General features: G+C 44.3%; 1 protein-coding gene and 1 pseudogene across 1 annotated transcript in view; both read right to left on the bottom strand.

Moving 5' to 3' along the window:
• Positions 1-26872, bottom strand: part of ABCB10 (ATP binding cassette subfamily B member 10) — a 43621-nt gene that overhangs the window by 13814 nt on the left and 2935 nt on the right. Inside the window, exons 2-8 of the mRNA XM_005539815.4 lie at positions 20109-20309; positions 18356-18558; positions 12864-12998; positions 10939-11085; positions 9789-9924; positions 1800-1895; positions 365-574 (exon numbers count right to left, since the gene is read on the bottom strand). Coding sequence (XP_005539872.3) covers positions 365-574; positions 1800-1895; positions 9789-9924; positions 10939-11085; positions 12864-12998; positions 18356-18558; positions 20109-20309 — 1128 coding nt within the window. The remainder of the gene's footprint in view (positions 1-364; positions 575-1799; positions 1896-9788; positions 9925-10938; positions 11086-12863; positions 12999-18355; positions 18559-20108; positions 20310-26872) is intronic.
• On the bottom strand, positions 5210-5361 carry LOC123570680 (U4 spliceosomal RNA; annotated as a pseudogene).

The following is a 26872-nucleotide window of genomic DNA, read 5'->3' as shown; positions in this document are numbered from 1 at the left end:
TCCAGCAGCAGCCCCGGCACCTTCTCCTGGCTGCTGAGCACAGCCTCGTCCACCTGCTCCCAGTAGAGGGCATGTCCAGAGGAGATACCCACATGGGAGATGAGGACGTAGAACTGGGGAAGTCACTCTGGGCTTGAAGAGGTAGGACACATTATATACAAAATGCTCTAAAGGCCTCTGTATGAGCTGTCATGCCCCTGCAAATGACACCTTCTGTTTGAGGGATTTCTTTCCATTGGCACTTAGAAAAGAAGGTACTCTCACAAAAGAAGGTATCTGCATGGTTTGAGCATCTCCCAGGGCACAAAAGTGGGAGCAGAGCTCGGGACAGTCCGCTGGTGCTACAGTGTGGTGAACCACTTACCAGAAGCAGGGTCGTACAACCTCAACAGGAGCGAAAGCACTGTTGATTTGCCTGAACCACTTGGGCCAACCAGTGCCGTGACAGATCCTGATGGAATGGAAAGGCTGAAATCCTGAAATATGGGCACCTCTGGGCGAGCTGGATAGGCAAAATGCACGTTCTTAAACTCCAAAGCACCCTGGAAGCTTTTCTCATTTAAGATGACCCCCTCTGAAACATAAAATGGAATATTAATTACTTAAAGCAAAAAATTAAACTCACAGCTGAACTCGGTTCTCCTACTCATCTGGCTATGGATGGGTGACTCTATCACAGCTAGTCCTGGCATATGAGCTCTTAAAAGGCAAGTCAGAAGCAGGCTAAATGCTTCCCACATGCCAACTCCGCACCTACTATATCCAAGGTACTACACATAGATGGTCTTATTTGATCCTGACAACCCTGCAAGGTAGAAATTGATTCCAATTTTGCTGATGAGGACACTGAAGACCACAGACAACAACCTGCTTAAGCTAACAAGTAGTGGAGTTAAGATCCACCCTTGTAGTCTGGTTTCAAACCCAATGGCCTTCTGTCTATGCCACTGCCTCTGTGTAGCTCCAGTTTATTTTACCTACCCCGAATAAATATTTTGAAAGTTATGATGAATAGGGGAGCGCTACACAACAGCTGCAGAACTGGAGGGGGTCAGAGGTCTGTTCTGCCCTGGTGTTCACCTGCTCTGCTTGGGCAGACACCACTCAAACTCTCTCAGTTGGGCCTATTTCCTAGGCCTATCACATTGGAGAATATTTGGCTTTCACTTATGGACCTGGGGCTACCTAACAATGTCCTAGGAAGTCAATAAGCAGTTGGGAGTGGTTACTACTCAGCCATTTCTCCTGAATCCTGGCTAGTTGGTCTAGACCCTACAGCTCCAGGGAAGTCACTGGTAAGAAGGAGATGGCTCCAGCCAATGAGTACCAGCCTCCCCTACCCCACCCCAAAAAGCCAAGAAACTTAGATATTTTCTTATGTCTGATTCCTCCTCCCTTCCTCCCACCCTAGCCCTCCACAGAGATGTCAGAATCACTAGGGAAGATCAATTTGGTGGACTAGCCGGGACCCTTCCTAGTCACAGCCCTGGGCCACAATGACTTCCATCCTGCCCTTGGCAGTAATGCCCAGATGCAGGGAGGGGAACAGAGGGCAGCACACTATGTGGCCAGCCCATGCATCCAGGGGCATCCTGGCCCACAACAGTGCCACAGCAGCTGTCCCTCCCCTTCTCATAGAAAACCTGACCACCCCCCTGCCCGGCCCGCCATGCAGCAGGACCCACACCTTTATGGTGGCTCATCCCTCACTCCCTCGCAGGCAGGGGAAGAGCTGGTTTCATTGTTCGAAGCCACATTTGTTTAATCCTAGCAAAGAAACAACCCATTTTGAGACCCACCGTTAAAAGGCAGCTTGGGCTCTCTCTCCAGGAGCTCCCAGAGGCGCCCCCCGGCACCCAGTCCTTTCATCAGCTCCGAGTAGAAAGAGCTCAGACCTGAGGATGAGAAGAAGAATCCACACACATGTCCACCACTGGCACCGGCACTGACCACCACTCCTCCGAGAGGAGCGACAATGATTGCTTTTAATATGAAATCTGTTATTAATATTTTCAAAAAACAACTTGAAGCAGCTTCCTGGGAACTGATACTCAAAATTCCCTTGCCTCATACTCTAGTTTTCCTTTGGCTTTTCCTCCTCCAGTTTCATTGATTGATTTATTGATTGATTTTTTTTTTTTTTTTTTTGAGACAGAGTCTCACTCTGTCACCCAGGCTGGAGTGCAGTGGCACGATCTTGGCTCACTGCAATCTCTATCTCCCTGGTTCAAGTGATTTTCCTGCCTCAGCCTCCCGAGTAGCTGGGATTACAGGCGCACACCACCAGGCCTGGAAATTTTTTAATTTTTAGTAGAGATGGGGTTTCGCCATGTTGGCCAGGCTGCTCTCAAACTCCTGACCTTAGGTGATCCACCCCTCTCAGCCTCCCAAAGTGTGGGATTATAGGCGTGAGCCACTGCGCCCAGCCACATTTCACTGATTTCTAATAAGGATTTAATGTTTGATCAGGGATTGAAAAACATATATAGTCATACTCATCAACCACTGGATTAAAATCATAATGCTGCAGAGGAAGTCTACCTAGTTAAAAGCATAGCAATTTAACTGTAATGCTATCTCATAATTTAAAAAAATACAAAATACTTCAATGTTGATTTTAAAGACAAATCCACAAAATAATACCTCACCTTCAGGTGATCAATAAATACAACTTTGATAAGCTACTCACATTCTCCCATATACTTCAAGTAATCTCTAGATTACTTATAATACCTAATACAATGTTATGTTATGTAAAATAGATAAATAAATAAATAAAATAAAAATGAGGCCAGGCAAAGTGGTTCCTGGCTGTAATCTCAACACTTTGGGAGGCCAAGGTGGGAGGACTGCTAGAGCCCAGGAGTTCAACACCACCCTGGGCAACACAGAGACAACCCTGTTTCTACAAAAAATAATTTTAAGGCCAGGCCTGGTAGCATGTGCCTATATTCCTAATTACTTGGGAGGCTGAGGCGGGAGGATCACTTGAGTCCAAGAGGTTAAGGCTGCAATGAGGTATTACTGCACCCCGGCACTCTGGCAGCACTCAGGGCAACAGAGCGAGACCCTGTCTCAAAAAAAAAAAAAAAAAAAAAGACTTTCACAGTAGCAAACACTGAAATAAATTTGGTTAATGTTAAACGTTCCAGCAATCTCTTTATTTTTATTTTTTTTGTGGAGACAGGGCCTCACTGTGTTGCATAGGCTGGTCTTCAACTCCTGGGCTCCAGCAACACTCCTGCCTTGGCCTCGCAAAGTGCTGGGATTACAAATGTGCGTCTCCTTCCTTGGCCTCTAGCGATCACTTTTTAAAGTCAGCTTTGAACCATGATTTTTTTTTTTTTTGAGAGGGAGTCTTGCTCTGCTATGGTGTAATCTCTACTCACTGCAACCTCTGCCTCCCGAGTTGCTGGGATTACAGGCATCCCCCACCATGCCTGGCTAATCTTTGTATTTTTAGTAGAGACGGGGTTTCACCAGGCTGGTGTTGGCCAGGCTGGTCTCGAACTCCCGACCTCAATTGATGCACCCGCCTCAGCCTCCCAAAGTGCTGGGATTATAGGTGTGAGTCATCGTGCCCGGCCTGAACTGTTATTTAACAATTAAAACCCAAATGCAATGGTCTACATCAAATGTGAGGACATATATTTGTAACATTTTCCCTCAGTGAGGATACTGAAAAAAAAAAAAAAACAATTCGAATATTCTATGGTATGAATATTTATGCAAGATACAATGGACTAAAATGTTTAGGCTAAATTAAAAATGCATTTGGCAAAAATAGGACCTCACAAATAGTCAACTGATTTTTGACAAAGAAGTAAAGGCAATACAATGGAGATGCAACGGCAATATATGTATTGTCTTTTTAACAAATGGTTCTAGAACAACTGAACATCCACATGCAAATAAGGAATCTAGACACAGACCTTACACCTTTCCCAAAAACTAATTTAGAGTGAATTACAGACCTAATATAAAACACAAAACAATAAACTCCTAGAAGGCAACACAGGAGCAAGTGTAGATGACCTTGAATTTGGTGATGACTTTTTAGATACAATACCAAAGGTACAATCCATGAAAGAAAGAAGGTGGACTTCATTAAAATTAAAAATGTATGCTTTGCAAAAGACAATGCGAAAAGAAGAGGACCAGCCACAAACTGGGAGAAGATATCTGTAAAAGACCTATCCAATAAAGGACTGCTACCCAAAATTTACAAAGAACTCTTAAAACGCAACAATACGGAAACATGAAGACTTATTTTAAAATGGTCGAAAGTCCTGAACAGACAACTCACCAGAGAAGATATACAGAGAACAAATAAGCATATGAACAGATGCTCAACATCATATGTCACCAGGGAAATGCAAACTAAAACAACAATGAAATATCATGCATCTATCAGAATGGCTAAAAGCTAGAACATCGATGCCACCAAATGCTGGGGTGGACGTGGAGCAACAAGAACTCTCATTTCTTGCTGGTGGGGATGCAAATGGGACACACACTTTGCAAGGCAGTTTGGGAGTTTCTTACAAAACTAAAAATTTTTTTGTAAGAAATTCATTCAGTCTCCATAGAGATGTCAAAAATTGCCAATGCTGGTCGGGTGCGGTGGCTCACACCTGTAATCCCAGCACTTTGGGAGGCCAAGGTAGGCAGATCACTTGAGGCCAGGAATTCAAGATCAGCCTGGCCAACACGGTAAAACCCTGTCTCTACAGAAAAAAACAAAAAAACAAAAAAACAAAAATTAGACCAGGCGCGGGTGGCTCATGCCTGTAATCCCAGGACTTTCAGAGGCCGAGGTGGGTGGATCACTTGAGGTCAGAGTTCGAAACCAGCCTGGCCAACATGGTGAAACCCCTTCTCTACTAAAAATAATAATAATAAAAAAAATAGCTGGACGTGGTGGCACACAACTGTAGTCCCAGCTACTCAGGAGGCTGAGGCTGGAGAATCGCTAGAACCTGGGAGGTGGAGGTTGCAGTGGCCGAGACTGCGCCATTACACTCCAGACGGGGTGACAGAGCGAGACTCCATCTCAAAAAAAAAAAAAAAAAAGTCAGGCATGGTGGCGGATGCCTGTAATCCTAGCTATTTGGGAGGCTGAGGCACAAGAATTCCTTGAACCTGGGAGGTGGAGTGAGCCGAGATGGTGCCACTGCACTCCAGCCTGGGCAACAGAATGAGATTCCCTTTTTTTAAAAACAAAAACAAAAACAAAAACACCTTGCCAATGCTGACTACGTTGCAAGTCATCACAGCAGGGTATTGGGAAAAGTTTTCAATTAGCAGTAATCATGCCTCGGATAAACCTCAGTGCCTATGATACTGCCACTGTGCTAAGCTGAACACATTCTTACCATCCAATCAAGCAGTTGTACTCCTTGGTATTTGCCTAAATGAGCTGAAAACTTCCATCTACACAAAAACCTACACATGGATGTTTATAGCAGCTTTATTCATCATTGCCAAAACTTAGAAGCAGCCAAGTGTCCTTTAGTAGGTGAACGAATAAACTGTTGTACATCCACACAATGGAATATTATTCAGTGCTAAAAATAAATGAGCTATCAAGCCATAAAAAGACATGGAGAAATCTTAAATGCATATTTCTATGAAAAGAGCCAACCAAATGCTACATACTGTATGATTAAAACTATATGACATTCTAGAAAAGGCATAACCATGGAAACAGTAAAAACCATCGGTGGTTGTCAGGGGTTTCAGAAGGGTGATGAATAAACAGAGCTCAGAGGATCTTTGGGGCAGTGAAAATACTTTGTATGGTACAGTAATGTTGGATACATGTCATTTTGCATTTGTCCAAACGCATAGAATGTACACCACCAAGAGTGAACCCTAATGTAAACTGTGGACTTTGGGTGTAATGCTGTGTCAATGTAGGCTTTTTTTCTTCTTTTGAGACAGGGTCTCACTCTGTCACCCAGGCTGGAGTGCAGTGGCGCAATCTCAGCTCACTGCAACCTCTGCCTCCCAGGTTCAAGCAATTCTCCTGCCTCAGCCTCCCAAGTAGCTGGGATTACAGGCATGCACCACCACACCCAGCTAATTTTTGTATTTTTAGTAGAGACAGGGTTTTGCCATGTTGGCCAGGCTGGTCTCGAACTCCTGGCCTCAAGTGATCTGCCCGCCTCAGCCTCGCAAAGTGCTGGGATTACAGAAGTGAGTCACTGCCCCTGGCTGTAGATTCATTAATTGTATCAAATGTACCACTCTGCGGGGGATGTTAATAGGGAGGCTGTGCGTGTATGAGGGCATGGGTATGCACCCCTTTCTCTACACAATTTTGCTATGAACGTAAAACTACTTTGAAAATGGTATTAATTTTTAAAAAGAAGGGAGGGAGGGAAGAAAGAAAGAAGAAAAAAATTAAGGCTGGGCATGGTGGTACACACCTATAATCCCAGCACTTCGAGAGGCCAAGGCAGGAGAATCACTTGAGCCCAGGAGTTTGAGACCAGCCTGGGCAACACAACATAGCGAGACCCTGTCTCTACAAAAAAAAAAAATTAATAATTAGCTGAGTATGGTTGTGTATGCCTGCAGTCCTAGCTACTCAGGAGGCTGAGGCAGAAGGATCACTTGAGCCCAGGAGGTCGAGGCTGCAGTGGGCTAGGATTGTGCCATTGCACTCCCTCCTGGAGACAAAGTGAGATCCTGTCTCTAAAACAAAACAAAACAAAACAAAACAAAAAAGAAGTAAAGGGAAACAGTCAAAAGTAGTTTAACAAAGTAAAGAGCTTTGACTCCGAAGAACAAAAGCACAACGGCCCTGGATAAACAAAATGTGATCTCTCTTTACAATGTAATATTCAACCATAAAAAGGAACGACCCACTAGCCCAGTAGTGGTGGCTCATGCCTGTCATCCCAACACTCTGGGAGGCAGAGGCGGGCAGACTGCTTGAGCCCAGAAGTTCAAGACTAGCCTGGGAAACATGGTGAAACTCTGTCTCTACAAAAAATACAAAAGCTAGCCAGGCATGGTGGCACATGCCTGTAAGTCCCAGCTACTCAGGGGGCTGAGGTGAGAGGACTGCTTGAGCCCAGGAGGTCAAGGCTGCACTACTGCACTCCAGCCTGGGTGACAGAGCAAGCCCCTGTCTCGGGAAAAAATAAAAAAAAAATAAAAGAAAAAAGGAATGACATACTGATACGTGCTACAATGTAGATGAACTTTGAAAATACTATGCTAAGTGTAAGAAGCCAGGCACAAAAGGACATATATTGTGTGATTCCTTTTATATGAAATATCTACAATAAGTAAATACATAAAGACAGAAAGCAAACTGTGGTTGCCAGGAGCTGGCAGGAGGAAGTAATGTAGATAGATTGCTTAATGAGTATTGGTTTTCTTTTCAGTGATGGAACTGTTTGAGAGGTAGATGGAGGTAGTGGTTGCACAGCATTGTGAATGTACTAAACACCACTGAATTGTAAACTTGAAAATGGTTAGGTTTTGCTTCTTCATACAGTACTTCTGACTTCATTTTAGAAGAGAATGTACTTAGAATCAGTGGGGTTTTTACCCCTAGTATGCCCTTCTAAGCCGAAATCAAAATAAAAATTATTACTTAATAAATAAAATAGAATTTCTTGCTTTGTAGATTTATTATAGAATCACTTTGGATAGCCTCCCAAGTAGCTGAGACTACAGGCGCCCGCCACCACGCCCGGCTAGTTTTTTGTATTTTTAGTAGAGACGGGGTTTCACCATGTTAGCCACGATAGTCTTGATCTCCTGACCTCGAGATCCACCCGCCTTGGCCTCCCAAAGTGCTGGGATTACAGGCTTGAGCCACCGCGCCCGGCCTAAAATTACTTTAAAAACATAAAAGCATGGCTGGGTGCGGTGGCTCACACCTGTAATCCCAGTACTTTGGGAGTCTGAGGTGGGCGGATTGCCAGAGTTCAGGAGTTCGAGACCAGCCTGGGCAACACGGTGAAACCCCGTCTCTACTAAAAAATCCAAAAAATTAGCCAGGTGTGGCGGCATGTGCCTGTAGTCCCAGCTACTCAGAAGGCTGAGGCAGGACAATTGCTTGAATCCAGGAGGCAGAGGTTGCAGTGAGCCGAGATCATGCCACTGCACTCCAGCCTGGGTGACAGAGTGAAACTCCGTCTCTAAATAAATAAACAAACAAGCACTTAAAATCCAATTTAAGTTGTTGGGCATTGGTGGTTCAGTGGTAGAATCCTCACCTGCTAATTCAAGTTGCTGGATTAAATTCCTATCACCTTAGGCATCTATGTTATAAATGTGGAAGAACCGGTGGCAACAGGTGTACACTGACCTACCCATATTTTCTTTCATCCCTCCTCGCACCAGATGGCAGATCCTGAACAATACAGTTGACCAAAGTTGTGGGCTGGCCTGTGGTTAAGAAAGCCAAATTACCCAATCTCTGCACGCAGACAAAGCCTTAGCAGCACCTCCTATAACCAGTGGTGGTAACCGACTATAGCAATGGATTAGAACTGTGTTTTCCAACCCATTCTGTGCAAGACACAGTTGTGAACTTGCCCCTTGTGAATAGAGAGGACAATAGAACAACCACAAAAAGAAATAACTTCTATCATGCCAAGTGGTACAGAGGAGGGAAGAGGAGGGGCTGAGAAAGATTATGTCAAATGTGGCAGAAAACATTAAGATGAGGGGAGGCCAGGGAGGAAATCTGGAATGTGAACAGAAAGGCCAGGGAGAAGGGAAGTGGGGTAGGTAGTCCACCTGAAGGAGGACAGAAGACCTAAGGGAACACGACCATAACAGGGTGTGAAACCTCCAGCCCAGCAGGCTTAATCCAAGAAATGGAGAGGGAAGAGCTGCATACTGTCTGTGGGTCCTCCTGAACCAGTCCACCTTCTCGCTTCCCAAACCATCCAGCACCCCAAAACATCTTAATCAGTTTTTATTTAAGACCAGCCAGCAGAACTAAAATGCTTTTTTCAGGGGTCTCTGAAAATATCATTCCAGAAAAAAATCTTCACTTGCCTGCAGATGTCTACGGAAATGCCTCTACCTTCAACAGTTAGACAAAAAACCCTGAAAATAAAACCCTCTGGTTGAAGCAACACCATAGGATACCTGATAATATTCCATTAATCAGACCTTAAGCTACTTACCCGACCTTTCCATCTTGAGTTTCAAAGACAAGAAGGGAAACAAAAACTAGGAAATCATTTGTCCCAAGTCGACTGGGGATGCATTCCTGCTTTCCTTCATCCGGGAATGAAAAATAAAAGCTGAACTCTGACAGTCTTAATAAAAGCAAGCAACTCTGTTTCATGCACTTGATAATTTATAAATATTTTTTGATTGCTCATTAGTTTTGAATATGGTTGACTTTGTACAAAAGGAATTGCATTCTCCACTGATTTGCTAATCACGAAACCATCACTAACACAGGACTATGGGTTTCTGTGTCCATACTTGCTCAGCGCCGCCCTCCTCCTGCCTGCACCTGTGAGCAAGTGAACAAACGGTCTGAAGACACAATACCACTCCAGAGCGATGCTGAGCTACAAGAGGCCTGCAAAGATCCCCAAATGTCCCAATCAAGGAGGTGTTTGCTCGTCTGCTGTGGAGGGTCACATTCATTTCACTTCTTTAAAAGCCCAATTGGAATAGTAACGTTCTAGGAAATGCTTTTTCAGTCGAAGTTAATTGAAGTAATGTGAAAGTTCAGTTTCTATTTCAGAAATGATGCTCTGATTTTTAATTTGTAACACCCCAAGCCTATTTAAATTATTTACCTCCAATGCTTATTCCAACCCAGAAAGCATACATTAGGAAGGAAGAGAGTTCACCCACGGTCATGTGGGCACTGCCCATCAGCAGCCCTCCTTTGTACAGGACAGAAAGCACAATCAGGTTTCCGGAGAGCCCAGTCTGTCGAATGAACAAAACAGAGAAGTCAGGTGGGAATCAAGGACCCAGAATGCAAAAAGCGTGAACACAGCCTGTAATGTACCTTTTTCATTCAACTGTCACAGCAAGATTTTTCCAAAATATTAATTTTACCTGAGTTTCAAATTAAAAATGGTTTTGTAATATTGCAATAATGAAGAAAACAATCTAATCACCATGAAAACCTATAAGCTAAGTCTCCCATCAGATCCCGATTTTACCCCATCTACTCAGTTTGCAAAGGATAAAAGTAATACCAAAGGTTCCTTCCCTAACTAGAGGAAACAAATAAATATCTACTACGTGGGTTTATATAATACAATGAGATGTTCTGGGCAAGGACACAAGCCTGAGGAGCTGGCCTCCTGTATCTGTGGCCTGCTTTTACCTTGGTTGCATGTGTGGTTGTCTTAGGCATAGGGGCAGCCTTCTCCGGGCTGCTGCTCCTTATCTGTTAATCATAGCAATGATGGAATTGTCTCTGAAGTTCTTTTCAGTTTACACGTATCTTGAATTTGCCTTCATGGTGATTTTCTATTTCCATGTCCTATTTAAGTGCATTGTGATTGATTTTTTATACTTCTTTCTTGAAACACATTGAGGTGATTTTGGTTAATCCTCAGACTTTGCTGGCATGAGAATGACCCAGAGGGCCTGTTAAACAGATTGCTGGCCCCAGTTTCCTACCGAGCAGATCTGCGATGGAGCTGAGTCTCGGCGAGGCTGACCAGGGCCCAGGCAAAGCTGATGCCACTGGCCTGCACCGCACAAATAATCAGTGCCCGATCGCACCATGCACTGACTTTTCTCTAAGGACATTTACTTGTTTCTTCCTTTTTCACAAAAATATTTTAAAGAAAGTCATTCTCAGCCTTGAAATTAAGACTAAAATTTTAAAAATTAAAATCATTTTCTACTTATGCTGAACACCACAGAATAAAACTCTCACCATTCTAACATCTGCCACTTTCACTTTTTCCAAAATGATCTACTTACTGCTCCAAAGAAGCCAGCCCGAGCGAATGCCTCTTTCCTTGCTAACTGCATCACATAGTCCACTTTGCTGGCATATTTGTCTCTTTCAGTCATTTCTTTCCCAAAAGCTCGAACAGTTCTTACATTTCCAATACGTTCCTCAGCTAGCTGGGAGAATAATAAATACATTTCAGGAGGAGAAGGGTCATATTTCAAGAGCTTCTAGAAGCAAAAATAAAATGTGGTTCTCATTTCATTTATTTACTTATTAAAAAGAAAAGAAAAGAAATAGTGATAGTAAGAAGTGAGAACTCCCTAAAAGACATTATCAATGGAAAACCACTCTTGATACATGACTAAGTCAAAAAAGAGTGACAGCAGAGTACACAAAGCAATCCTAGTTTTGGGGGAAAAAACTATACCTAAACATATCATATATATAGACAGAAAAATAGGAGCATATGTAGATGCAGAAATACATTTTTATGCAGAGAAAAACAGACTCCAAAATGTTAATTCTAAAAGACAGGATTATGGGTATTTTTGTTTTCTATTTTCAAAATTTTCAACAATAAACATGCATGGTTTTTTTTGTGCTTTTTTGAGATGGAGTCTCGCCCTGTCACCCAGGCTGGAGTACTGTGGCTCAATCTCGGCTCACTGCAAGCTCCGCCTCCTGGGCTCACACCATTCTCTTGCCTCAGCGTCCGGAGTAGCTGGGACTACAGGCGCCCGCCACCACACCCGACTAATTTTTTGTATTTTTAGTAGAGACGGGGTTTCACCATGTTAGCCAGGATGTTCTCGATCTCCTGACCTTGTGATCTACCTGCCTCGGCCTCCCGAAGTACTGGGATTATAGGCGTGAGCCACTGCACCCAGCCCCATGCATGGTTTTTGTACCATGAAAGTATAATGGTTATTTTTAATTTTTCTTTTTTTTTTGGAACGGAGTTTCACTCTTGTCACCCAGGCTGGAGTGCAATGGCACAATCTTGGCTCACTGCAACCTCTGCCTCCCGGGTTCAAAATTCTCCTTGTCTCAGTCTCCCAAGTAGCTGGGATTACAGGCAGGAACCAGCGCGCCCAGCTAATTTTTGTATTTTTAGTAGAAACAAGGTTTCTCCACGTTGGTCGGGCTGGTCTCAAACTCCTGACCTCAAGCGATCCACCCGACTTGGCCTCCCAAGGTACTGGGATTATAGGCACGAGCCACTGCACCGGGCCATTTTTAATTTTTGAAAAGATAATGTTGCACAGCATTGCAAAGCCAGATTTATTAAATTAATGAAACACAGTGTTATCTAGTAACTATTTTCAAAACCTGATTAACTGTTTTGTCCCATAACAAATAGTGATAGTGGCTATGTATGGTGGTTCACGCCTGTAATCCCAGCACTCCAGGAGGCTGAGGTGGGAGAATCGCTTGAGCCCAGGAATTTGAAACCAGCCTGGGCAACACAGTAAGATCCTGTCTCTACAAAAAATTTTAAAAATTACTGGGCATGGTGGCATGTGGCTATAGTCCCAGCTACTGAGGAGGCTGAGGTGGGAGGATCACTCAAGCCTGGGAGGTTAAAGCTTCACTTAGCTGTGATTATACCACTGCACTCTAGCCTAGAGTGCCTGAAAAAGACTTTTCTCATGTACCCTGTCTCAAAAAAAAAAAAAAAGAAAGAAAGAAAGAAAGAAAAGAAATAGTGATAGTAAGAAGTGAGGACTCCACAAAATGTTTAGTCGAGTTGAATCTACTTTGAGATATGGGTAGAAACCTAGTCTAGAAAACAGAGTAGTTTAAGTTTCTGGGATCTTGGGGTAATTTCTAATGAAAGGAAAGGAAGGCACTTTATTGAAAAACCTAAGCACATCCCTTAGGATCTGCCGTCTAGGATCCTGGCTGTGACCCCATTCTGCTGGAAACCACACGGATGAGAAGGGGCTTTTACCTGAGTGGCTTGTGCCAGGGAATCCTGGGTGACTTTGGTCAGTTTCCGTAGATATCGTCCATAAATTACAGCAATGATTGACACTGGAGGCACCACGCTCAAAACAAAGGTGGCCAGATTAGGTGAGATAAAAAACTGTCAAAAACAAAAAAAATTGAGAGGTGTTTGTTACATAGGGTGGCAAGACATTCTTATTACCTACGATAGGGGAGTGTGTGTAGGGGTGTGTCTGTGTGTGTGTGAGTGTGTTTAAATTAACAGCAGGCTTGAAGGTACTGTCCCCAAGTTGTTACATCCTGTTTGGGTGGAATTTTTCAGACATCTTTATTCTTCACAAAACCCCATAAATATTCAGCATGCCACACAGAAGAAATGTGACAAGCAATTGCTGAAGAAAGAATCCTCAGGCCAATACTAGATCAGACCATGCTGTTTAACAACAGAGTGGGAAGAGACAGGGGGAGTGTGGCAGAGGCCTGCTCTGCTCCACACTCCAGACCATATCAGGAGTTGTGTATTCAGGTCCGAACCACCTGCAGGCACTGAACAACCAGAGCAACACGTCCCATCAAAATGACCAAGACGGTGAAGTCACCAAAAAACCTCACACTGGGTAGGGTGTGGTGGCTCACGCCTGTAATCTCAGTACTTTGGGAGGCCAAGGCAGGCAGATCACCTGAGGTCAGGAGTTCGAGACCAGTCTGACCAACATGGTGAAACCCTGTCTCTACTAAAAATACAAAAATTAGCCGGGAGTTGGGGTGCACGCCTGTAATCCCAGGTACTCGGCAGGCTGAGGCAGGAGAATCGCTTGAACCCGGGAGGTGGAGGTTGCAGTGAGCCAAGATTGAGTCACTGCACTCCAGCCTGGATAACAAGAGCAAAACTCTGTCTCAAAACAAAAACAAAAACAAAAACCACACATTGTATGACAAACAGTCAACAGAGGACTTGGAGGACACAACCAACAAGTCGAAGAAGAATTAAAGCTGCTTTCATGGTTCAGTGGACTGAAGTCTGCAGGATGGATCTGGGCTCAACATACCGAGGAGCTTCTAGCAACTGGAATTGCTGAAAGAATAACCTAACTTCTAGAAGTAAGTAACAGAGGGTTTCCCTGTCAACCTTGCAATTTGGTGACTGTACTTTCAATAGTACTAGCATCTCTTTGACAAATTACTAAAATCTACCATATCTCATTTGCACAGAAAATAGTATAATCAGTACAAGGCTAAATAATACTAACGAAAAGCTGCAAACTGAAATGTAAGTAGATGGATCAACCAATCATTCACTCATTCATTTACTCATTCAACAAGTTGTTACTGAGTGCCTGTGTTACTGAGTGCAAGCACTATTCCAGGCACCTGGGAGATAACCAACCCTCACAGAGTTTTCATGTAAGAAAGAAGAGATAAGACTTAGATAATAGACAAGTATAAGAGAGAGAAAGTATCACTTCAGATGTAACATGATCTTGGAAGACCTCACCACCAACAGGGAAGAGCCATTGCATAAAGGCCCTGAGGCAGAAAGGAGGTTGGCACCTTCACAGAGAAGCAAGCAGATGTGTACACAAATGTCCCACCCTGAGAAGACAAGTCCATCAGGACACCTGGGGTGAGCCTCGGGGAGCATAATCGTATCTCTGATGGTCACTATCAGGACATGAGACCAACAGGACAGGTCTAACACTTCTGGGGCCTGAACACAACTGATGTCAAATGAACCAACTGGACAGGTGTCCTCTGTGTGGGGCAGGCACAGTCCATCAAGATTCTCCTAGAACTGTCCCAGAACCACCCCCTTCCTTCACTGTGGTTCCATACTTAATGAAAAACCTTCTGGCCAGGCGCGGTGGCTCAAGCCTGTAATCCCAGCTCTTTGGGAGGCCGAGACAAGCGGATCACGAGGTCAGGAGATCGAGATCACCCTGGCTAACACAGTGAAACCCCATCTCTACTAAAAAATATAAAAAACTAGCCGGGCGAGGTGGCAGGCGCCTGTAGTCCCAGCTACTTGGGAGGCTGAGGCAGGAGAATGGCCTGAACCCAGGAGGCGGAGCTTGCAGTGAGCTGAGATCCAGCCAGACAGAGCAAGACTCCGTCTCAAAAAAACCAAAACGAAACAAAACAAAAAAAATCCAAAAAAACCTTCTGATGACTAATACAGGGTCCTGGCACCATAATGAAGTGTTTTGAATAGCAGAAATGGGCTAGGCGTGGGGGCTCACGACTGTAATCCTAGCATTTCGGGAGGCTGAGGTGGGTGGATCGCTTGAGCCCAGGAGTTCAAAACCAGTGGGCTGGACAACATGGTGAGACACTGTCTCTATAGAAAAAAATACAAAAATTAGCCGGGCATGGTGGTGCACGCCTGTAGTTCCAGCTACTCGGGAGGCTGACGTGGGAGGATCGCTAGAGCTCAGGAGGCGGAGGGTGCAGTGAGCCAAGATGACACCACTGCACTACAGCCTAGGCACCAGAGGGAGACCCTGTCTCACACACACACACACAAAATTGGAATAGCAGAAACACAACTTAATAGTAGGAAGGCCCACTATGTAAATTAATAAATTGGCAGTATGGCATACACAGTATCAGGTTCTTATAATTGGACGTCCCCTATGTCAGGTCCATGAGTTTGTGCAGGAGAAACAAAGTCACATTTCTGATCCTCTAGAGCCAAAGATCGGATCCTAGGTGAAGCCACTTCCTGAGGCCCTTTTATAGACTGAATGTTTCCCCCTGAAATTCATGTGTTGAAGCCTTAACCCCAGCATGGCTGTATTTGGAGATGGGGCCTCTAAGAAAGTAACTAAGGTTAAATGAGGTCCTAAGTGTGGGGCCACAATCCAACAGGATTAGTGTCCTTATAAGAGACACTCTAGAGCACACTCTCTCTCCACTATGTGAGCCCATGGCAAGATGGCAGCTGCCTACAAGCCAAGAGAAGAAGCCTCAGAATGAAGCTATTTTGCTAGTACCTTGACCCTGGACTTCCAACCTCCAGAACTGTGAGAAATACATTTCTTTTGTTTCAGCCACCCAGTCTGTGGTATTATTATGGCAGCCCAAACAGACCCCTTTGAATTGCTCATCTGATCCAACACTGAATTCCCTTTCCTTGTTAAAAAAAGTACCCCAAGTGATTTTTTCCCAGCTTGAACTTTTCCTGATTCCCCAAACTATTCATATTTGGAAAATGGCATGTTAGTGCAGGAAGGGTCCTCTTCCAGAGGTTTGCTTCTCTCTTAGCTGGAAAATCATGAGTTTTCAAAGCTGTTTTTCATTCCGTAAGTCAGATCTAATAGGCAACACACCCTTCCTCTCTGAACTGAGTGCTTCATGGGATACAAAGGACAAAATCCAAGCTTTTCCACTTGCGAGAAAGGATTATTTACAGTTCTTTTTCCACAGGTCTAGAACTGCACTGCCCAAAACGACAGCCTTACATGGCCACTGGAAACTTGAAATGTGGCAGGTATGACTGAGACACTGAAGTTTTAATTGTATTTAGGTTTAATTAAAATTTAAAAGCCTATATTCCATTCAGTTATTGGCAAACTATTAAGTATGTCTGGAAAAACTGAGTATGTCAAACTACTTTTTCAATTGTACATTTTATAAAATCTAAATATAGATCAAGTACTTTCAATGAAAATTTAGCATCCGAATTAAGATGCTCCATAAGTAGAGAATACACACCAAATTTGGAAATGCAGTTGACCTTTGAACAACATAGGTTTGAACTGCATGGGTCAACTTAAACATAGATTTTCTTTCATCTCTGCCATCCCTGAGACAGCAAGAACAACTTTTCTTCCTCTTCTCAGTCTACTTAGTGTGAAGACAATGAGGATAAACACTTTTATGATGGGCCGGGCACGGTGGCTCACGCCTGTAATCCCAGCAATTTGGGAGGCCGAGGCTGGCAGATCACAAGGTCAGGAGTTCAAGACCAGCCTGGCCAACATAGTGAAACCCCATCTCTACTAAAAATACAAAAAAATTAGCGAGGCGTGGTGGCAGGCACCTATAATCCCAGTACTCAGGAGGCTGAGGCAAGAGAATCACTTGAATCTGGGAGGCGGAGTTTGCAGGGAGCCAAGATCCCGCCATTGCACTCCAGCCCGGATGACAGTGCGAGACTCTGTCTCAAAAAAAAAAAAAAACTTTTATGATGATTCACTTCCACTTAATAAATAATAAGTATATTTTACCTTCCTTATGATTTTCTTAATAACACTTCCTTTTATCTAGCTTACTCTGTTATAAGAACATAGTATATAATACATACAACATACCAAATACATGGTAATTGACTGTATGTTATCAGTAAGGCTTCTGGTCAACAGTAGGCTATTAGTAGTTAAGTTTTTGGGGAGTCAAAAGTTACACTTCGATTTTTGACTGTGTGGGGTTCAGTGTCCCAACCCCTGCATTGTTCAAGGGTCAACTATAATATGAAAGAAATAATATAAAATACCTCATTAATAATTTTGATATTAATTACATGTTGAGATGACAATAATTTGTTTATACTGGCTTAAACAAAACATTAAAATTAATCTCAGCCAGATATGGTGGCTCAAGCCTGTAATCCCAGCACTTTGGGAGGCCGAGGCAGGAGGATCACTTGAGGCCAAGAGTTGGAGACCAGCCTGGGCAACACAAAGAGACCCTGCCTCTACAAAAAATATATATATATATTTTTCAAATTAGCCAAGCTTGGTGGTGTGTGCCTGTAGTCCCAGATACTTGGAAGACTGAGGTAGGAGAATCACTTGAGTCCAGAAGTTTAAGACTGCAGTGAGCTATGATCTTGCCACTGTACTCCAGCCTGGGTAACAGAGTAACACTCTGTCTCAAAAAAAAAAAAAAAAATTAAAAAAATTAAATTAATCTGATTGGCTTCTTTTTGCTTTTTTTAAATGTGGCTACTGAAACATTAAAATCACACATGTGGCTTGCATTGCCTCTCTACTGACCTGCAGCATTGGGCTAAATAGAAACACTGGTTGAAGAGGTAAGGCAAGCAGACAGGACAGGCACAAGCCACCCAGTTAAGGAAAGGAAAAAAGGCCATGGGAGTGAAGAGCTCTCCCCTTAAAAGAGCACAGCTCGACTTACACACACAGAGGAATGGAATTTAGTCACTGCTTGGTGCCACCCACAGGGTAGTACCCAGTGCTCCTTCTACCTGATGCTCTTTTCTGTCTTAACACCCCGGGTTCACACATCTCAGAATACCCAGCAGTAACACAAGAGTCCATTTTCCAGATAATCAGTCATTCTGGAGAAATGAAGGTACAAGAGGCCATGCAGGTAGAGGCAATCCCCATGTTCCAGCAGCCTCTGCAATAGCACTTTTGGCTCTAGGCACTTACAGAATGATGCGAATCGCTCACCTTGAGCTCATCTCACACTTGAGAGGCCTGGTGCAAGCCAAGCCCTGGCAGGAAGGTACCAAGGGGAACCAGGCCAACATACCATCATGCTGATGCCTACAGAAGCCTGGGCCCCGGCCCTGAGCCCATCTGAGAGGTTTTCAGTCACTGAGCGCCCCAGGAGTTCAGTGTCTGATGAGAGGCGGTTAATCAATTCTCCTGTGCGAGTCTTGTCAAAGAAAGCAACCTCCTGCCTCAGGATGGAGGAGAATAACGAAGTTCTCAGCCTATTCACAATGCGCTGACCTGCAAAAGTAAACACGAACAGACTCACCAGGGGTAAAGACATCCATTACCATTATGGGGCAGCCACCTACTGTGCAGCAGCTTGGCCTGGAGTTGTAACCCTTCTGAGCAATGCAGCCTCTGAGAGTGTCTGCTGCACTGTATCCCACGGGGAGAAAGAGCCTCTCCCAAACCAGGCACATTAACTGTCATGCACTACCAACACTACTCTTCTCTTATTAACTACAGACTGTGGGGGCTAGTGAGAGGATACAGGAATAAAATAAATATAACGTGACTCAGAGGCTTTTTATTTCTACTTTTTTTTTTTTTTTTTTTTTTTAAGAGACTGGGTCTTGCTCTATCACCCAGGCTTGAATGCAGTGGCACGATCATAGTCCACTATAGCCTCAACCTTGTGGCTCAAGCCATCCTCCCACCTCAGCCTCCTGGGTAGCTGAAACTACAGATGTCTGCCACTACACCCAGCTAATTTATTTTTAGTACAGACGGAGTCTTGCTATGTGGCTCAGGCTGGTCTCAAACTCATGGGCTCAAGCAATCCTCCTGCCTCAGCCTCCCAAAGTGCTAGGATTACAGGCGTGAACCATCACACTTGGCCGAGAGTTTTTTAAGGTATTATTTACAAAGAAGTTTTATTACATTAACTTCCAAAAGCTCATTTTGTTCCTCCCTGGAAACCTTTTCCTGTATTGAACCTTTAAATGGCAAAAACGGTTAATCATCCACAGAGTTAAATGGAGAGCAACCGACTTCCAGTTGGTGTCCCGGGTTCTCTCATTATTGTGGCAGTGACCTGCCTGTACCAAGGAGATCTCTTCACAGAAATACTAACAAAGTTATCATCCCAGCTGCTACTCAAGGAGAAACACAAGCATGGGGCATGTAAATGGGTTTCTGAAGCCTTCAGGAAGCCTCAGAAGTCCAGCTTCATGGCCAGGGGTCTCATTTTCTTTTTTTCTTTTTCTTTCTTTTTTTTTTGTTTTGAGATGGAGTCTCGCTCTGTCCCCCAGGCTGGAGGACCCCCAGCAGTGGTGTGATCTGGGCTCACTGCAACCTCAGCCTCCTGGGTTCAAGTGAGTCTCCTGCCTCAGCCTCCTGAAGTAGCTGAGATTATAGGCACACGCCACCACACCTGGCTAATTTTTGTATGTTTAGTAGAGACGGGGTTTCACCATGTTGGCTAGCCGGGTCTCAAACTCCTGACCTCATGATCCACCTGCCTCGGCCTCCCAAAGTGCTGGGATTACAGGCGTGAGCCACCGCGCCCAGCCTGAGGGGCATATTTCCAAACCTCCCGTAAGACCGACATGATTGCCCTTACAGCTCAACTTCAACTGGAAAAGAAGAGTTGAGAACAGTGCTTGATCTAAAATAATCTGTACCTCCAACATCTGGGCAGTCATTGGGCTCTATCCCTACTTAACAGGATGCCAGCAAGACAGGAAGAGAATGGAGCCTGGAGCACATGAGATTCGAGCCCGAACAAACCCACAGGACTCTACATCTTCTTCAGGATGACTCACATCCCTGAGAGGAGAGACTGTTACCTGAAGTTTGCATGAGGTAGACACGAATGGCATTGGCGGCAGCACCACACAGAAACACACCACTGAGCCCAAGGCAGAGGCGGGTCAGGTTGTCGCTGTAGTCCACAGTGGGGTTGGTATAGATGACATCGATGATCTTCCCCAGGAAGAAAGGGGCAGACATGGAGATAACACTGGATATCGTGAGAAATCCAACCGCAGCTAGAAAACACAAGCACTCTCAATGCTCAGGGTGCTTCAGCAAAGGGGCTGTTGCTGGGGTGCTGAGCCCAGGAGGCTTCCTTGCCAAATAAGCTGTTTTCAGAGTATGCGTTGATCTCAGTCTCTAGCAGTTTCCTCCCTTTTGCTCCTCGACCCCTGACTCAAGGGAAGAACCAAATGGTTCCAGGTGAGAACAAGCAGGTTGACTAAGGAAGTGAGTGATCATATCTGAATCAGAGAAGATGACTTCTTAGTCTGATCAACTCTTCCTCACCAAGAAAAACTGGGAGCCAACTACAGAACCCGTTCTGGCCAGCCCCTCCCTCCCTGTCTCTTGATTTTGGTGTTCATCTCAGATCATATTTTTCCTCCATTCATGCTATACATGCTATACTCCTTGGCATCTAACTATACTGTAACTTGAAGATCAAGCTGTCTAGTTAAAGCACTTGATTACATCTAGTATCTCAAAACCCTCTTGTCTACGGCCATACACTCCGAACGCACCCAATCTTGTCTGACCTCAGAAGCTACGCAGGGTGGGACCTCATTAGTACTTGGATGGGAAACTGCCTGGGAATACAAGACGCTGTAGGCCTTAAGCAAACAAACAACCCATTCTAGATAACTTTTGGAAAACAGTTTCACGGATCATTACAAAGAAGCAAATGTCAATAAAACGTGATATATTGCTTCTTAATATTATATTATTGCTTTGGGAAATATCAACATGATATGAAAATAAATACAAACAGAATTGTTCATGCACCCAAAAAAAAGGCAAACAAGATAGAGTCTTATCAGAAGAGAAATATTGGCTTGGCACAGTGGCTCACGCCTGTAATCCCAGCACTTTGGGAGGCTGAGGTGGGTGGGTCACTTCAGGTCAGGAGTTCAAGATCACCCTGGCCAACATGGTGAAACCCTGTCTCTACTAAAAAAAAAAAAAATACAAAAAATTAGCCAGGTGTGGTGGTACGCATCTGTAGTCCTAGCTGCTTGGGAGGCTGAGGCAGGAGAATCGCTTGAACCTGGGAGGTGGAGGATGCAGTGAGCTAAGATCGTGCTGCTACACTCCAGCCTGGATGACAGAGCAAGACTCTGTCTCAAAAAATAAAAAAATAAAAAATAGAAAAGAAAACCCAATTAGTAACAACACATCACAGATAACTGCATTCAGAATAAGAGAAATGAATTTTTTTAAAAGATAGTGACGGGGATCTTACTATGTTGCCCAGGCTGGTATCAAACTCCTGGCCTCAAGCAGTCCTCCCATCTCAGACTTGCAAAGTGCTGGGATTGCGGGCATGAGCCACTGCACCTAGCCAAAAGTATAATTTTTATATAACCTTAATAAAGAGTCCAGAACAAACTCAGTGCCAACTGGACATTTAGTCGACAGAGTTCTAGGAAAAACATAGGTCTTTTTAAGTGGGGAACATTTCGAACAATTGCTCTTGCCCCTCCTTAAGGTCTTTATTCTAAAGTCCCCTCCCCAAAAAGGCCTGCTCTGACAGCCTCACTTAAAATACAGACACCCTACACTGCCCACCTCACTCCCTCTCCATTTGTGTTCTCGAAGCTCCTACCTTTCAGCATTCTAAATGTTTCATTTGTTTATTTAGTTTCTCTCTCCATTAGGACAGAAAAGATTTTGGCCTGGTTTGTCACCAATTGCCTACATTGACAGGCACATAGGAAAATCTCAATCACTATTTGTTGAATGAACAAACAAATAAATTGAACTTTGGCAATAGAGCAATAACATCTATCAGATCAAAATTCTTCAATAACCTAAGCAGAAATGTGAGCTCTGGCAGCTCATAAAGTCCATATGCCTGGCTTAAAAACCCATAATCACAATCCAACTGAATAATAGGAAGCTGGGCAAGGGCCACTTCATTTTGACATAAAGCCCGGGGTCTTGTTTCAAAGCACCATGCTTCTTACAAGTGTCCAAGGGGGCCTGAAGGCCCAAAGGACGGGGAGAGTGTCTAACTTGAGGTTCCGAATACCTCAGCCTCGATGAACTGGCAGCTCCAGAAGGAGTCATCCCGGCAAATTCGGGATTCAGCAGAAAATTCTTTTTGTCCTTCATCAGTAGCCAATTTCTATTCTTTCGCCTCAGAGAATAACTCCAAAAGCACAGTGTGCATGACCTGCTATATAAAGGTCCACCTCTTCCCTCCTCCTCTAGTTTTCTAAATCAGTTATGATTCTACAATAAGAATCTATATGACATGAATGAAGTGCCCCCTGATTATGATTCTGAGTCTTGTTCTCACATAGTAATGATGCTGATTACAAAGAGAAAGTAATTTAGCTGAATCCAAATTAATTTCAGGATATCCCTCCACACTTTTACTTTTTAATAATCATTTAAAAATTATTAGCTTGTTTTGTTGACATTTGCTTCTTTGTCCAACTTGAATAAGAAAAGTAAAACAAGATATTTTTCAGCTTTTAGTTAAGTGCATTCTTGTTAACCAAGATCTGACTACATATCACTGTCTTCTGATATTAATGCATACTTTAGACTTGCTCCATAAACATCATTTCAGATTCCACCATAAGCCCTGGACACAACTGAGCATACTGCAATTCTGAAATTCTCCCACACCTTTTCTCCATAGTTAAGTCTCTTGCTTGCCCCTACCTTTGCCTGATGTGGCCCCAGCAACTTCTCCCATTATCTATTTCTTGAGAGATACCTTCAAGTATCTTTCTGTTACCTCATTCTACTGAATGGCGGCAAAGATGGAAACAAATATACTTCAAAAGAATGGGGAAGGACAATCTGAAATGCAGATTGCTGGACAACAGGGCTGGATAGAAGGACAAAGGTTGGGGGTGGTTGGAGGAGGCTGTACACCGTGCCTACCACCTGCCACTGCCGAACACGGCACCCATCTGGTGGTATCAGGCAGGTACAGCAATCCCCACTGTCATTCAAGGACTCAAAGGCAGCACCTCAGAGCCCTCGCCATTATGTGAAGGATCTGGCATTCATCATCTTATCCTCCGTTTCACCCTCATCTTATCCTCGTTTTTCAGAGAGGAATCTCGAACACAGAGAGAGGGAGCCTATGCAAGGTCTCCCAGTTTACACAATGCAGAACCACATTCTGCGACAAAGCCTGTCCTTGGTATCTTCCCATGTCCCAAGCAGAGGAAGCAGCACAGGCCTCACCTGGGAGTCAGGGAAGGGAGCAGAAAGCCTGGCAGGATGGAGCAGGGGCAGAGATCTCATGGGTGCACAGGAAGGAGAACTGAGAAATGAAACGAAGGCTCTAGATTATAGAACAGAAGGATTTTTTGGCAAGGTCGGCCTAAAAAGGCTTTACACTGGGAAATGATACAGTCAGATTTGCTTTTTCTTTTTGAGATAGAGTTTCACTGTTGTTGCCCAGTGCAATGGCATGATCTCAACTCACTGCAACCTCCACCTCCCAGGTTCAAGTGATTCTCCTGCCTCAGCCTCCCGAGTAGCTGGGATTACAGGCGTGCGCCACCACGCCTGGCTAATTTTGTATTTTTAGTAGAGACAGGGTTTCTCCGTGTTGGTCAGGCTGGTCTTGAACTCTCGACCTCAGGTGATCTGCCTGTCTCAGCCTCCCAAAGTGCTGGGATTACAGGCGTGAGCCACCATGCCCGGCCAGATTTGCATTTTTAAATGATCCACTCCGGCTACAGAGTGAAAGGAGTCGCCATGAGGGCACTGTTCCAGAGCCCTAGGTGAGAAGCAAACTTAGGGTGAAGTAGGTGGGGGACAGAGGGATAAAGGGCAGAGAAAAGGACTGGAGAAATTTTTAAGAACTAGGACGTGATGACTGGTTGGATGTGAGCATTTTTCCTCTCTGAAAAATGAGGATAAGATGAGGGTTAAAGGGAGGATTTAGGATGATGAAGGCCTAACCGAGGAGGGCCGTTCCCAGGTTGAGTGGTCAGGATTGGGTTGGAACCCTGACCAACTCAATCTCAGAACCAGCCCTCCTAGGTTAGGCGTTCAATATCTTAAATCCTCCTTTTAAGCTCTGCCATCTAGCTGTTTGACCTTGCTTAAGTCACTCCATCTCTCTGTGCCGTTTCCTCATCTGAAAAACGGCAATAAAAGCAATCCCTCCCTAATAGAATTACGAGTCAACTAGACACATATGCAAAGCATCTGGTACAATGCCCAGGGCTGAGTACGCAAGACATATTAACTATTATCTTAACTACTATTGTTATCATTATAAGAATGACCTGTGTCTCTGGCCAAGGCCAAGAGGTTCACGCTGCCGTCTCTCTCACTGAGCCTAGAGACAGAAGAGGAAAGATGCTTTGTGGAGAAACGTAACTTTGGTTTTTAGACATGTTGGGTTTGCTGGAGTCTGGGACACATTTCCACAGATGCAGGTGGGTGTGATGGAGAACACAGGAGTCAAGGGTGTGGGGGAGATGGAGGCTGAGCGAAGGGACTCAGCATTAGCGCTGGGTAGAGAATAAGTGAGGACATGAGGGGCTAACAGATGAGAAGGGAATAGAGGAAGAAGCCAGAGACTCCAGGTTCTGGAAATCTGGAGAAGAAAGATCCGAGCCCCCATGTGTCTGGTGCGAGATCAGACTGTCTCTGTCCATGCTATTAGCATGCTCTAGAGTTAGGGGGTACCCCAAAGACAAAATTAAAAAAAACAGTTAGGGGTACCTGCCCCATGACCCACAGGGGGGCTTGCCGTGGACTCTAAACAGACAAATGATGGGAGCCACCTAGGTAATTTAAACTTCTCTAGCTGCCACATTATAAAAAGGAAGATGTAAAATTAATTTTAATGACATTTTACTTGACCCAATATATCCAAAATATTATCCACACATGATCAACATAAAAAATTGGTAAGGTATTTTACATTTTTTCTCTCTGGAATCTGGTGTGACAGCACAGCTACAGAAGGCTCGGTTTCTCTGAAACAATGTATTTCCATAGCACACACACATCCCTGGCTTTCGGGGGCAGTTCCGATTTCAAAGGTTCATCCTCCCCAGCCCCCACAGGGCACTGTCCCTGTGGGATCTCCATCCTCACTGGGCTTCAGGAAGTAGCTACTCTGGCCTCCTTGCCCACCATACCCACTGCTTTTGTCACTATATTCACTGTGGTCACTCATGGTCCATCTTCATAAAAGGTAACTACAAACTCAGCAAAAGCTGTCAGCAGTCTTCAGGTTCTCAGAGCAGTCCTGCCCTCAAACCACACACCCTTATCAGTAACTGCAGTGAGAGGAGCCCTCCGGAGTCCTCCAAACAGGCACCAACTGAACACGCCCCAGTGGAGGGGATAGACGTGTACAGTCCAGTTTAACGAGAAGCCTGCCTGGGAGGTGTGGGGAAGGCATGCTGCCCCACCCCCGAAGTCCCCCACACAAAGAACCTCCAGGAGGCAGCTGTGCCCTAATCTCACAGTACTGTAGGGGCCCACATTTGCTCCTAAAACCCTGCCCCTAACTCATTCAGGTCAGAGTCTCCTCTATCTGCCAGGCACAGCCAGAGGGTTCTGATGAAGTGTCGCTTATCCCATCAGTCCATACCCTGCTCCTCCTCAAGCACCTGCATCTTTTAAGATTTCTTCTGGCCAGAGTGATAAGATGGAGAATTATCAGTGAAAAGGGACCTTACATCTGTATGAAGATAGCTGCGCATCCCTCCCCAAAGGGGCGGCTTAGGAGAGGAATGGAACACAGTAATGCTAAAGCTGCTTTCGGCACACGTCTGTACATAGTTCATGGTAGACTGCGTTTTTAAAGTTTCTGATACAAACTACTTATCAAAGTTTTCTGTTCACAAAATTTAGGAGGCATACTCAGCAAAATGCTGAGAGAGATGGAGGTATTATTATTAAAATATAAAGCTGTGTTTTTGAAAAAAGATTTTTGTATTTGTTTTTCCAAAAATTAACAAATTAACATTGGAATTCCTTTTCAGCTCAGCTTTTTTAGTGTTTTGATTAGAAAATACACACACACAATTGCTCTTTACCTCCAGCATTTCAAAGAGATGTGCCAACACCTCAGGCTGCTCTTAGAATTATACATTTTTTTTTTTAATTACAAATTAACAATGACCCCTACTTCCTCTTAATCCTAACTGGCTTTAATATATGATTTCTCAGGAAATCATACATCTAAATAAGGGCTTTTTATCAGATATCCTCATAATATACAATATGTATTTATCTGTTTGAAAGCAAAAAAAAAAAGGCCGGGCGCGGTGGTTCAAGCCTGTAATCCCAGCACTTTGGGAGGCCGAGACGGGCGGATCACGAGGTCAGGAGATCGAGAGCATCCTGGCTAACACAGTGAAACCCTGTCTCTACTAAAAAATACAAAAAATTAACCGGGCGAGGTGGCAGGTGCCTGTAGTCCCAGCTACTCGGGAGGCTGAGGCAGGAGAATGGCGTAAACCCGGGAGGCGGAGCTTGCAGTGAGCTGAGATCTGACCACTGCACTCCAGCCTGGGCAACAGAGTGAGACTCCGTCTCAAAAACACTCAAAAAAAAAAAAAAAAAAAAAAAAAAATTAGTGTGG

This window comes from Macaca fascicularis, chromosome 1 (assembly GCF_037993035.2).
Source record: "Macaca fascicularis isolate 582-1 chromosome 1, T2T-MFA8v1.1".
Taxonomy (NCBI): domain Eukaryota; kingdom Metazoa; phylum Chordata; class Mammalia; order Primates; family Cercopithecidae; genus Macaca; species Macaca fascicularis.
This window is presented reverse-complemented; position numbering and strand designations above follow the sequence as displayed.